At 39.1% G+C, this 14,884-nt stretch overlaps 1 protein-coding gene across 1 annotated transcript in view; it reads left to right on the forward strand.

Moving 5' to 3' along the window:
• LOC149248565 (uncharacterized) overlaps positions 1-14,884 on the forward strand; it is a 392,334-nt gene that overhangs the window by 188,341 nt on the left and 189,109 nt on the right. Inside the window, exon 26 of the mRNA XM_089450455.1 lies at positions 2,615-2,731. Within this exon, the coding sequence (XP_089306581.1) occupies positions 2,615-2,731 (117 nt within the window). The remainder of the gene's footprint in view (positions 1-2,614; positions 2,732-14,884) is intronic.

The raw sequence follows: 14,884 nt of genomic DNA on the forward strand, positions 1-14,884 counted from the left end.
AAACCAATCAATCTCATTGGTGGAGGAGAAAAGTATTTGTAAACATCTTTTTGGGGCTCAAGTAGTGGTCCTAGTCATCTATTATTCAAGGGATTTTTTTCATAACAACTAGTCGGAGGTTCAAATCAATTGCTAAAGGGGGCGAAAGAGTAAAAAGAAGCTATCATAAACCAAAAATCTGTTAGGAGCACCACTCTTGTTGTGGAAGCAACTATTCTCCTGTTTCTCTTTATCTTCTCTTATTCTGTTTCACTTTGAAAGTATTATCTTAGTAATAGACCCTGGGAAGGGAGGGAATTAGGCTCGGTACTGAGAATTTATAGTCACTTTCGTGTTGTAGTTCTGAGCTTGAGATTTTATAGTACCCGCTCTAGAAACAGTGTTGCAAACATTGTGATTTTATCACCAAAGAATAGGGAGATTATGAAATTTTATTCTAGCTGATTATTGCAGCTGAAAATTTGGCAATTTTTTCAAGTGAGAAAAACTTGCAATTTTATCATAAATTGTGCAAAAAAAATCACCAGTTGATGGAAAATCATTGGGATGCAGACGACTGGCAATTTAAGTGAATTTTTTGATTTTTTTTTGAATTTTTGTATTTTAAAATTTTTTCCTCTGTTTGCAGACTCTTATCGATATATTCCCAATCTTTACAATTTTTGCTTTTCCAAACCCTTGATGATTTTATCCTGATGCTGATGTCATCAACATTGCCTAGAAGTACCTGTATTGTATAAAACTACCTGGTGGATTTGTCTGTGTAATCATGAATAAGCCATTTTTCCATTGATGAATTGAATAAAACTCGTGAGTTATTCCCATTTTCCATTTCTGTTTTTTGTCTCACATTTTGCTCAATGAATTAAGATCTATGCCTACCTTTCCCATTTGGTCCTCTGGCTAATGTATGTGTGTTTTAGGATTGGCCTCCTTTTAAGCTCATATTTGTTCATTTGTCTTTTCCCCGAGTTATTTGTCATGTAGGAGCTGATTATGGTGGCTATGGTTTAGTGATGTTTTATATGGGCTAAAATCTATTGAATTCTTATTGGTGCTTGGCTTCCTGGTCACCCCAAAAGTTATAACTCAAATCTTTATATTTTCTTCTTAATAAATTCCAGGGGCAATGCCTATGTACCATTTTACCATTGCAATAACTCTAGTTTGAGATTCATGGATGAAACTTGCGCTCACAGTATAGACAAGAACAAATCTTTAAGAGAATTGAGCATACCCACCCTGGGCTGAGCACTAGATTGAAAGCCGTGGGGCATATGAAGGTGTTACTAACTTAATGCACAATATGCCTCGTCATTCATCCTTGTGAGAGTGGGGACAACATCTACCATTGTGCGATTTTCCTGCATCTTAGGCATATAAGACATATATAGACTTGGCATATTTATTTCGGTTTTATCAATTTATAGCAGGATTAGCTTCTTGTTTTATTGATTTTTATGTAAAGAGAGAGGTGAACTATACTTCTTTCTCATTTTGAGTGCATTAAAAAGTATAAAAACACTAAATAATAATTTGAAAAGAATATTTAATTGCATTTAGTAATAAAAAAACAGCATTAACAGCCTCCTGTACCAGCTTTTGTTTTGCATTTTAATTTGGGACTTTTTATTTTGGATTTGGATTGGGTTGTGTGTCCAACATGGCACTAATTTCTATATCATTTTTCATTCCTTTTAGGAAAGTTAAAGTGATTTCCAGCTCGTGTTTCTTCAAATAAAAATCCCAGGTTACAAACAGAACAACAATCTTTTATTGGTTTAGAAGAACTTCCAATCATTTATTGACTTGCAGATAATACCTTAGATCACTTAGGTATACGACCATGAAGTTAACAAGCACTAATTTTAAAAAGAGAGAGGTCAAGTGAGGTGACAGTGGTTTGATTTCTAGTGCTATCCAGACTCCAGTTTGCTTTTGCAGTGGGGAAGTTCTTGGTGATAACACCATGAATTGAGTTTCAGGAAATGGAATATCGAAGTTAATTGAACATTTTGTCTAACTTTGTTCAATGCGTGAAGTTGCAATGCCTGTCTTTATTGAATAGTTATTTTCCTTGCAAATAGTGTGCATTTCTAGTAGAGCTCCACTGTTCAAGCAATCTTTGATGAAGGCATGGTTTGGTTATTTTCCATCAAGACTTGAAGTTGCGGTATCTGATTGTACTTAATTTTTCTGTTAAATATAGTTGTTGATTTGCAATTAGTGTGCATTTGCAATGGAGCTCCAGTGTTCAAGAATCTTTGGTGAATGCAGCTCTGTCATCAGATTTGGAGATGTCTCCCTAGCAATTGTTTCTGCATCGTCTAGCTTGAATATCTTTCTGATTTTCAGTAATGTGATTTTTGCATTTTGTTTGCTTTGCATGGTTTGCTGATTGATTGCCATAGTAGTGACTTGTTCTGGTAGCTTCATTGTGTAAGGCCTATGTGATTGCGGTCTGTGGCATTTCAATATGTATGCAGAAAGTGGAAGCATGTTTGACTTAATAAAATTTGCATAATAATGATCTTATTATAATTTCTTTTAAGATGATAGTTTACTGCTATTTAATGAACTTTTAAAACATATTGATAATGTGTTGCCTTCGCAGATATGTAATAAGCAATGCCTGCAGCCGAGATTTATGTTACAGGCAAAGAGGAACTGATTCATTTCGCCGTTTGCGAGTTGGAGAGCATTTCAACCTTCACTGGACTGATGTTAAGAGGTATTCTTTACATGTGTCTGAGAATTCATCTGCTACTAGCAATTGCTTGATTAGTTTATTTCCATCCTTAACTTCATACATATCAAGTGATTAATTTTATCATTGTTACTTTTATTGTGCTGGAAAATATGTTGCTGAGGGTTCAGAGGATAACTTACTGGCAATGTTGGGGAAAATATGAGCAAACCAAAAATATTCTTTCTTTCCTTTTTTTTATCATCTAAAGTAACGACAATGTCGAACATCTAAAGCGACAACAACATCAAACAAAGACATTGCCACATAAATATGAAAATAAGACTGATATACGAGATGTATAATATGTCAAGTGATACATCACACATCAATACTGAATGCAGATATTTGTTCTGAGTCCTTACTCCTGACAGGCTGATATAATATCACATCAAATGGATAATAGATGTATCTCATGATTCATCGTCATGAGTCATCTAGATGCTACAGTGATAAATACACAAAGGAATCATCGATTTGCTCTACCCCTGTTATAGGAAAAAGTTATTTCTCTCTCTTTAGAAGTAGTGGGTGCCCATGGTAGGGTTGAGGGGGAAGTTGAAGTGAGATGTCTTCTGCTAGCTCCTTGTGTCTATGGAGGTGTTATGCTCTCCTTCAAATGTACACATTAGAAGTGGAACATCCTCCTCCACTTCTCCCCCCTCCTTTGGTTCATCGACATCCTTCTCCAATCACTTATATCTCTCCTCTGTGAAAGGCCTCTTGACCTCCACCCTCCATGAAGTTGTGGTGTCAATTGCATCCAATGAAATTGCTTGTTAATGTTGAAAAATGTGTAACTAGGTTCGGTCTTCATAAGTATGAAATGCATTCTTGTAAAATATAAAATGAAAAGAAATTATTATTGAAGCATGGGTTTCATGCTCAAGTCCTTTATTTTATAGGTCAAGCACCCATTGAGTGTTTCTAGGGTTTAAGAGTCATTGTCATATATTGAAGATCCTATGGGTACATTGTATCATGAAAAGAAAAATTTGTTTTGTCTTTAAAGTGTCGAAATGCCCTCCAAGATCAAGTCGACCTAGAAGTTGGCAAGTCGGCCTACATGAAGAGCCACATCTACCCTTGAAGAAGCCTATATATAGAGAGGAACTCGTTCTCCATTAGACATACTCACTCACATCTCTTTCTATGCGAAGAAGAAGGCAAAAGAGGTCGAAGAAGAAGGACAAAGAGGAAGAAAAGGAAGTCAAAGTGCTTGGGTTAAGCCTCTCTCTCTCCCACGTGAAAGTCGAAGCTAGGGTTTCTGCGTTGGGGACATCTTTGGTTCGATCTTGGAGACAAGAGAGAAAATAAGTAAAGCGAAGGTGTCTTAGGGTGTCTCATTAGCCTTAAGATTCAAGGAAAGGCAAGTGAAGAGGAAAGGAGGCCATACGAAGAAGATCGAAGTCTTCTTGAGGAGCAGCAGCAGTTGCAATAGTTGTCGGGAGACAAAATTTCTGAGCAGAAATAAGAGGTCGAAGATCTTGCAGAAGGAGGCCGAGTTGATCTTGTTCATGGCGGGTATTTGTTTGAGCCTATAGGTCATGGTATTCATCAATTGAAGGATCTATAAGGAGAGAAGAGATTCAAAGGTTTTCCCCTCAAGAGGAGGGGTTTTGGCCCTGGCTTGCAGCCTATATACTGTGTCACTAGTCTTATTGTTTTGGTAGTTGTTTGATGTATCTCACAATATAATAATAAAGAACAAAGCTAATAAGGTAAAAGGTAACACAAATAGTAATCAAGTTAAAGAGAATTATCATATTAACTGCGTTATTGAATTCTCAGCATGGTTTCAGAGCTAAGGTCATCTAAGGGCATCATGAAGATATCCTTTAGAGTGAATAAGTTCATTAAGAAGATTGCAAGCCATCTCAAGAAAGGTATCAAGGAAGCATGGAGTTTCTTATTTTCTACGAAGAAGGTATCAATCAAAGAAAAGGATGAAGGTCTCTTCTTGACATTTGGGTAACTGACAGTGGTGCATCAAGGCACATCACTGGCCACTCTAATCAATTGAAGACCTTATCAAAAGAAAATCTGCTTATTCAGTGGAACTTGGAGATAACAAGAGCTATCCTGTGAAAGGTATTGGATCAACCTCCATAAAGCTGGAAGATGGAAGCAACATTCACCTCAACAACATTCTATTTGTCCTAGGTTTGCACAAGAATTTACTTTCCATTTCAAGTCTAGAAGAATAGGGTGATAGAGTAGCTTTCATTGATGGTAAAGTTGTTGTATGGAGTAAAGAATCAAGTATAGATCAAGCTAAAGTCATTGGCATTCGAGAAGGAAGAATTTATAGGCTAATGTCTCCTGTGGCCCAAGCCCTAGTTCACATTGAAATTAGCCCATGTGAACTCTGGCATAGAAGATTTGGTCATCTACATTTCAAAATCCTTCCAACCCTATGTTCCATAGTAGATGGAATTCCGAATCTAAAGGAAGATCATGGAGGAGTCGGCAAGGGATGTGCATTCAGCATGAATACCAAGAGACTATTTGGAAGCAGTGCTTCATGGTCAAAAGAAACCTTTGATCTCATTCATTCCGATGTATGTGGCCCTATGACTCCTACATCTCTTGGAGGTCATCTATATTATGTCACATTCATTGATGATCATTCAAGAAAAACCTAGGTTTACTTAATGAAAACCAAGGACGAAGTATTTTCAAAATTTCAAAGAATTCAAAGCTAAAGTGGAGAACCTTACAGGAAAAAGGATCAACATATTAAGATCTAATAATGGAGGAGAATATACATCCAAAGAGATTATAGCATTTTGTAAAGAGTCCGGGATTAAGAGGGCGCTGATAGTCCCATACAATCCCAAGCAAAATGGAGTTGCAGAATGAAATAATAGATCCATTGAAGAAAGTGTAAAAGCAATGTTACACGTTCAGGGTCTTCCTAAGTCCCTGTGGTGAGAAGCCACAAAGACTGTTGTCTACATTCAGAATCGAAGTCCCCATAGATCTCTAGACAACAAAACTCCAAAAGAAGTGTTCACTAGAAAGAAGCCATTTGTAGATCATCTCCGGATCTTTGGGTGTCTTGTATATATCCACATACCCAAGGACAAAAGAAAGAAGCTACATCCTTTTGGAATGAAGGAAACATTTGTTTGGTAAAGTGTTAGTTTTGGTAGCATCGAATGTGTTCTAGCCTTGAAATTTTGTGGAGAGGCCAGAATGCATGCGATCTCCAAATCCCATAAATCGTTTCTGGAAATTCCGCCTAGAAGTGACTTAATTAGATTAGTAGTCAGTTTTTAAATATTCCCTAAGTCTAAACTTAGGGAATATGAATAATTAATCAAAATTAATTAAGTTAAGGTGTGAATATTTTGGAAACTCACACGGATCGATTTCAAGTTAATCCTAGCCCTCAATTAAGATCTAATCTTGGTCGTTGAAGTTTTAACAGAGGATTATAAGAAGAAGTTGATGGGGCTTGGAGAAATCACTTGAGTAGTTCGATTTCATGAGTAGATCGATTTCCAGAGTAGCAAGAGTCCATTGCCGGAGAGAGAGCTAGTGAGATTGAAGTAGTGAGAGAGGGGTAGGGACAATGAAGTCGGAGGAAGGATTCCAGTTTTGGTGAGTGCATTTGCAGAGAGGCAAGTGATCCATAGTGAGGTTGATGCAAAGTAGTGCAGTAGCCTCTAGAGGCAATTTCAAAATCGTTGGGGAGAAGCAAAGTTTCAGTGCTAGAACTGGACAGAGGTTCTAGAGGCCAAGAGAGGCATTTTCCCAGACAACACTAGACTAGACGGCTTGAGGAGAAGCTGTTCTGAGCTGAGTGCAAAAGTGATTGCGCTAGGGTGACTTAGTGACTGCGCAAAGCCAGTTTGGACGACTCAATTGGAGCTGAGGTTAGAGCATGGATTTTACTGTGGAGTGAGGAAATTTCCTCACTAGATTTTTCTTGCCTGTATTTCTCTGTAGGATTGCCAGTTTCAGCGTCCAGTTGTACTCAGATTATTTCACTGTTGCTTAATATTAAAGCCCTCGGCTGTTGCACCGGTTTTCCCAAGTTGGGTTTTTCTGGGGATTTTTGTCCAAAAATAATTGTAATTTTATGTGTGTGCTAGTATTTATTCCAATGTTTATTTCTTCTGTAGTTTATTTGTGTAGGTTGTAGTGTGATTGATTCAATATTTGCTGTAGCAAACAGTAAATAAATTGTTAAGAATTAATTTAACAATTAGGAGAATTATTTCCAGTTGCTGCAATAGGATTTGGATTCCCAAATTTTCACATGGTATCAGAGCGCATATTATCAGCCGGAGAGCTTAGTAGTGAAGGAAGAGGGAGTTTCGCTGTTCATTGAGGGGCAGCAGATCGAAACCCCAGAGGCAGCGCAATCACCTTGGGCAAGAGGTCTAATATCTTGAGGAGAATCGATTTTTCTTGAGAGGGACAAAAAAATCGGTCTCTCCAGATCGAGGGATTCTAGAGGCATAGGGAGGAACCAATATTTTTATTGGAGCAGATCTCTAGTTGGACACAGTGGTTTTTGTAGCAGTTTTCTAGAGAAGAGCTAGCGTTGGGTGGAAGGAAGAAGTGCACACACAGAGGGAAGATTTTGGTCAGGGAACTTTTAGTCTCAAGAAGTTCGTTTTTTTCCTTGCAGATTAGCAGTCGTTGTGAGCAGATTTTCTCACTCCAGAAGGGATTGCGAATAGCCTAGCAGCAACTGAGTAGAAGGAAAGAGGATATTTTCGACATTATCGTTGATGGCCACTGCCGGACTATGAGATCAGGATATGTTGCATGGTGCTTCCAACTATGTCATCTGGAAGGCAAGGATGTCCTTCCTTTTGGATGAATATGGCCTGAAACCATTCATAGATGCAGTGGTAGCTATTCCCACCCGCGTTTTTAAACCTGACCGGCTCGGAACCGACTCGGCCAAAAAAATTTCAACTCGGTGGTTGAACTGGTTCGTCCGGCTGAGTTAATACCGAGCCGGCCGAGTCATTGCATGACTCGGCTGGATCGGCCGAGTCCATATCAATTTGACCGGGTCAAGGAAAGCAGCTAGTGAACCGCCAAAAACACAAATTTTTTGATTTTTTTTTTTATGTTTTTTCTGAGTGTGGGGGACTCCGAATGGTTTTATTAATTGGTTTGTTGGTATTTGGGGTCCATTCCCCTCTCCTAGTATTGATATGCTATTCATGGTAATGTTAAATTTTGAAAGTAAAAGTGATATTCTCCTTAATCTTCATTTTCATCCTTTTACTTAAATTTTTAACATTACCATGAAATGACTCGGGATGTTTGAGAGTGGTTCTAGCTTCATTGGATTTCATGAATTTTAGATTTCATTCAAAATCCAGCAGACTTATTAGTTTTTCAGGATTGGGGGATTGCAATGTTTCCATTGAATTTTGTCATGTATTAGGGTATGGAACTCGTATTTAATCAAGAGCACCAATCCCTTTATGTACCTTGATGTTAGTGACCTTGGTTATCGAACTCCTCCAGGATTCACTCCCAAACCGGGAGCTTTTGAAAATGTCGCTCCTGCTCTTGTTTTCGCTCTCGCTCCCCGCTTTCACTCCCGCTCCCAAGTAACACTGAGCCAAATGATGTTGGCATCTCTAGCAGTAGCCAGTAGTACTGGTCACAGACTTTTGTTGTAGAGACCATTTATAGCCTCTTTGGTTATGTGTTTTTGTTTTGATCTCTATATCATCATCGTGTATGTATTGGACAATGCATTGGGTGCCATTTTTGATATAATGGATATATTCATGAGCCTACTTTGATCATATGTTGTCTTCTATCTATATTCTAATGTTGTGTGTTTGGAAACATGAATGAAAATCTTTAAAATTATGTGTTATTATAAAAAATAAATATTTAATGTATTTTTTATAGCAACCGAGTCATTGAAATTGAGCCGGTCGAGTCGATACCGAGTCGAAGTAAGAGTCAGAGTCGAAGTCGACCCTCAGTCGAGTCGGAGTTTTACAACATTGATTCCCACGGATGCAGATCAGCTGAAAGAGTACAGAAAGGAGATGGCATGGGTGAAGAGGTTGATCCTTGATGGTGTTTGGTATCACATTGTGTCACACATAACAACCAAGGGAACGACCAAAGAGATGTGGGATACACTTTACATGGTGTTCTAGGGCACTTTCAATTAGCGAAAAATGTACTTGGAGGAGAAGCTGAGATGCACCATGCTGCACAAAGGGGAAATCATAGACCCCTCCCTCACCAGGATTCAGGAGATCCGGGACCAGCTTGCAACTATTGGGGCAACGCCTCAACCCATAGAGCTAGTGTGATTGGCAGTGTCTTAGAGGAGTGACAGGTATTTGTCCAAAGTATCTTGGGCAGAGACACCTTGCCAAGGTGGGACAGGATGTGGGCCGAGTTACAGCAGGAGGAGTTGAGACGAGAGCTAGTGAAGAGCTCCATCAGTGGCAACAACAACGGAGTGAAGTAGGTGAAGGAGGAGGAGAATGTGGCCTTCGCATCGAAGGGTCTCAGTCAGGGACAGGGGGAGCAGCGAAAAGAGAATAAGGACCTGTCAAAGGTCAAGTGCTCAAGATGTGGTGAGCTTGGTCACTACAGTACCCAATGTCTTCTTAGGAAGAAGGACAATGAGGAGAAGTAGGACCAACAGACAACATCAGCAGAGATCGATAGGCTGTCCTCCAGGCTGGAGGAAGATTTCAGCATGTTTGCTGATATACACACAGGAGTCAAGTGGGATGACTTGGCGCTATAGCCCCAGAGTCTTGAGGAGGTCTACCTCTTGCGTCAGTACCTTGCTACAGGGGCCCACAATATTTCAGTAGCAGGATGGATCAGTGGCAGTAGATGTAGTTAGATGCCAAAGTGACAGATGCTGGGTAGCGCAGTGTAGAGTTGGCAACACTATAGAGTCAGCAGCAGCGTAGATGCCTCCGTGACAACGCAAATACTAGCAGTTAGAGACTTGGGAGACATATGCATCATACTGATCATAGTTGATTCCGTATTTAGGATGCTTTTCAGTTGCAGATGTTGCAGGTGCAACAACAATAGATGAAGAGGGAGTTATAGTGCAGATGCAGTATTGGTAGCAGTTCAGCAGGGTTAGCAGCAACAAAGATGGAACACATATCAGAGTTACGCAGTAGTTGGTGGGCAGCAGCAGCCGGACATCAACAGTGTGATAGGAGATGATGCAGAAACAAAGTGTTGCTACAGGGGGCAACAACACTAGAACACATTCCTCGCTAAGAGTGAGTGTTAGTTTTTGTAGCATCGAATGTGTTCTAGCCTCGAAATTTTGTGGAGAGGCTAGAATGCATGAGATCTCCAAAATCTAAAAATTGTTTCTGGAAATTCCGTATAGAAGTGACTTAATTAGATTGGTAGTCATTTTAAAAATATTTCCCAAGTCTAAACTTAGGGAATATGACTAATTAATCAAAATTAATTAAGTTAAGGTGTGAATGTTCTTGAAACTCACACCGATCGACTTCAAGTTAATCCTAACCATCGATTAAGATCTAATCTTGGCCGTTGAAGTCTCAATAGAGGATTATAAGAAGAAGTTGATGGAGCTTGGAGAAATCACTTGAGTAGATCCATTTCCAGAGTAGCATCAGTCAGTTGCCGAAGAGAGAGCCAGTGAGATCGAAGCAGTGAGAGAGTGGCAAGAACAATGAAGCCGGAGGAAGGATTCCAGTTCTGGTGAGTGCATTTGCAGAGACGTAAGTGATCCACAGTGGGGCTAACGCAGAGCAGCGCAGTAGCCTCTAGAGGCAATTTCAAAATTGTTGGGGAGAAGCAGAGTTTCAGTGCCAAAAGCTAGGCAGAGGTTCCAAAGGCCAGGAGAGACATTTTCCCAGACAACAACAGACCAGACGACTTGAGGAGAAGCTTTTTCGACCTAAGTGCAGAAGTGACTACGCTAGGGTGACGTAGTGATTGTGCAGAGCCAGTTTGGACGACTCAATTTGAGCTGAGGTCAGAGCCCAAATTTCCCTGTGGAGTGAGAAATTTCCTCATTAGATTTTTCTTGCCAGTGTTTCTCCGTAGGATTGCCAGTTTCTACATCTAGTTTTAATCAAGTTATTTCACTGCTGCTTAATATGAAAACCCTCGGCAGCTGCATCGGTTTTCCCAAGTTGGGTTTTTCTGGGGACTTTTGTCCAAAAATAATTGGGTCATTTTATGTGTGTGTGCTAGTATTTTTTCCAACGTTTGTTTGTTCTGCAGTTTATTTGTGTAGGTTGCAGTGTGATTGATTCAATACTTGCTGTAGAAAATAGTAAATAAATTGTTAAGAATTAATTTAGCAATTAGGAGAATTATTCTAGTTGCTACAATAGGATTTGGATGCCCAAAATTTCACATACAACAACTCATCAAAAGCTTATAGGATCTACATGAAAGATGGACATCACAAAGAAGTCAGTTGTGATGTCATATTTGACGAAAGCATAGCTTTCAAGAAATCAAAGGAAATTTCCATAGACTCTGATGATGAAGAAATTCCCATATTTGAGGAGGAAGTGGACAAGAGAGAAGAAGAATAACACCATGAAGAAGAAGGTCTGAATGAGCTTGTTCAACCTGTGGTCATCCCTGAGACAAGAAAAAGACTCAATTGGTTAAAATCTACTCTACTTGATGCAGAAGGTCATGAGGCAGCAAAAGGATCTTTTAGAGAAAGCAAGAAACCCAAAAGATATTCTGGGTATGTTGCATACATGACAAAACTAATAGAAGCAAAACCATCCACTTTTGAAGAGGCTGTAAACAATCAAGAATGGAAGGATGCCATGAATGAAGAATATCAATCTATAATGAAGAATGGAGTTTGGGAGATCGTACCTAGGCCCGAAGATAAATCCGTGGTTACTTCCAAATGGATTTATAAGATCAAACATGCAGTTGATGGAAGTATAAATAAGTATAAAGAAAGATTTGTGGCTAGGGGCTTCTCTGAACTTGAAGGCATCGACTATGAAGAGACATTTGCTCCAACAACAAGATACACAACAATTCGTTCATTAGTCTCTTTGGCAACATCAATGGGATGGAACATCCACCAAATGGATGTCAAGATTGCATTTCTGAATGGAACAATTGATGAAGAAGTCTATATAGAACAACCCTTGGGGTTCAAAGTTAAAGATAGAAAGGCATATGTTTGCAGATTAAAGAAAGCATTATATGGCCTCAAGCAAGCACCAAGGGCATGGTATGCTAGAATGTATGCATATCTTCAAAGAATAGGCTTCACAAAAAGTTCTGCAGATCCGAACCTTTATATTAAGGTGGTAGACAAAGAACCTGTAATCATTCTTCTGTATGTAGATGACCTTCTCTTGAAGAATGCAAGAAGCAACTAGCAGCAAAATTTGACATGAAGGATATTGGGCTAATACATTACTATTTGGGACTATAAGTTTGGCAAGGGCCTGATGAAGTTTATTTGGGTCAAGGAAAATACGTGATCAAGTCGCTGAAAAAGTTTGACATGATGGATGCAAATCTATGACCGCCCTGATGATCACAAATTTGAAGAGACTAAGAAGTTCCGAGTCTAGCCATGTGGATCCTTCCAAGTATAGGAAACTTATTGTATCATTGATGTACTTGGTGAATACTTGACCAGACATATGCTTTGCAGTATATGTTCTCAGTCAATTCCAAGTGGAGCTGAAGCATGATCATTGGGTAGCAACAAAACATATTCTGAGATATCTACGAGTTATCATCCACTACTGTCTGAAGTATGATAAAAGGAATATGTCCAACTGATTGGATATACAAACTCCGACTGGGGAGGTAGTGAGCATGATGGAAGGAGCACCGCGGGAGGATGTTTCAATTTGCGATCCTCCGTGATCTCATGGATGAGTAGAAAGAAAGACACAATTGCTTTAAGTAGTACTGATGCTGAATACGTTGCAGCTTGTGAAGTAAGCAGAGAAGCAGTATGGTTAAGGAACTGCTATCCGACTTGTTTGAAGGACCGATGAACCCTACAATGATACTTTGTGATAACACCAGTTGTATACGTTTGTCTAAGGATCCAATGTTTCATGGAAAGACAAAGCATATAAACAACAAGTATCACTACATATGAGAGCTAGTGCAAAATGGTGTGCTGCAGCTACAATATATCTCCACTGATGAGCAGGTAGCTGACATATTGACAAAGTCACTTCCAAACAAGAAGCTTGTGTACTTGAGAGACAAGCTTGGTTTGGTTGATGTATCATCCCTAATTGAGAGGGAGAGATAGAGACTATGTTCTTGTCTTCACTTGAGAAGAAAGAATGGAGGATTGGGTAACCATCTGGCATTTGATACTCTTTGAGAATGAGGAAGGGCATTTAAAATAAGAGTAGTTATGGGATGATATTCTTTGAGGATTAGCTACCCAAGATAAGAATAGTCCAATGAAGGTCATACTCGTTGAACACTTGGGTGGAGTATGTACCTTGAGAGACAATGATTATGGTGTCTATAAGTCATTGGTCTCGCCAGCATTGTGCTCTGATCTTGTGGAGAGATAGAGCTGTTAGTCAAGGCCTTGCTATGTTACAATGTTGGTTAAATATGATGCTAGATAGATGGGTTACCAATCCGACTCTTTTTATGAGATCTCTTTAGATTGAGAATGACCATGTACCTCTTATGAATACCTCCCTAGTTAAGAGGGAGTGTTGAAAAATGTGTAACTAGGTTCGGTCTTCATAAGTATGAAATGTATTCTTGTAAAATATAAAATGAAAAGAAATTATTATTGAAGCATGGGTTTCATGCTCAAGTCCTTTATTTTATAGGTCAAGCACCCAATGAGTGCTTATAGGGTTTAAGAGTCATTGTCATATATTGAAGACCTTATGGGCACATTGTATCATGTAAAGAAAAAAATGTTTTTGTGTTTAAAGTGTCGAAATGCCCTCCAAGATCAAGTCGGCCTAGAAGTTGCCAAGTTAGCCTACATGAAGAGCCACATCTACCCTTGAAGAAGCCTATATATAGAGAGGAACTCGTTCTCCATTATACATACTCACTCACATCTCTTTCTATGCGAAGAAGAAGGAAAAAGAGGTCGAAGAAGAAGGACGAAGAGGAAGAAAAGGAAGTCGAAGTGCTTGGGTTAAGTCTCTCTCTCTCTCTCTCTCTCTCGTGTGAAAGTCAAGGCTAGGGTTTCTGTGCTGGGGACATCTTTGGTTCAATCTTGGAGACAAGAGAGAAAATAAGTAAAGCGAAGGTGTCTTAGGGTGTCTCATTAATCCTAAGATTCAAGGAAAGGCAAGCAAAGAGGAAAGGAGGCCATACAAAGAAAATTGAAGTCTTTTTGAGGAGCAACAATAGTTGTAGTAGTTGTCGGGAGATAGAATTTCGGAGCAGAAATAGGAGGTCAAAGATCTTGCAGAAGGAGGCTGAGTTGATCTTGATCTTGGAGGGTATTTGTCTGAGTCTCTAGGTCATGGTATTCGTTAATTGAATGATCTATAAGAAGAGAAGAGATTCAAGGGTTTTCCCCTCAAGAGGAGGGGTTTTGGCCCTGGCTTGCAGCTTATATACTGTGTCACTAGTCTTATTGTTTTGGTAGCTGTTTGATGTATCTCACAATATAATAATAAGGAACAAAGCTAATAAGGTAAAAGGTATCACAAACAATTATCAAGTTAAATAGAATTATCATATTAACTGCCCTATTGAATTCTCAACAGTTAATCTACTTCACCCATAGCTCGAGATTGTAGGAGAGATAGGCCATGTCATTAAGTCATTGTGTTTCTAACCTATATGAGGGTCATATTCTAATTAGACAGTTACAAGCATAAATTAAAATCAATGAATTATAACAAACTAAATTTTTTTTTGAACAATTCCAACCCATTGCGTTTATTGAGTTATATTTTTTTAAAGACACACGAATTGTGCTTACACGCTATTACCCCTCTTTCAACAGGGGTACTCCAAAACTTTTTGGCCATGCCAAATAAGGCCAAAGTATTTTCCTTATAGCCTTGTAAAGCCATGTGGTTTTGTGTTATCTTGTGAAAGTGACTCTTAGATCCCCGTTGGTGCGGACGACCATGGTTACTCACAGTATTGTTTATGTCATGTTATGTCCGCCTTTGTGGC

Source organism: Pinus tabuliformis, chromosome 7, assembly GCF_031772625.1.
Source record: "Pinus tabuliformis cultivar Carrire ecotype Pingquan chromosome 7, CPIR1, whole genome shotgun sequence".
Classification (NCBI taxonomy): domain Eukaryota; kingdom Viridiplantae; phylum Streptophyta; class Pinopsida; order Pinales; family Pinaceae; genus Pinus; species Pinus tabuliformis.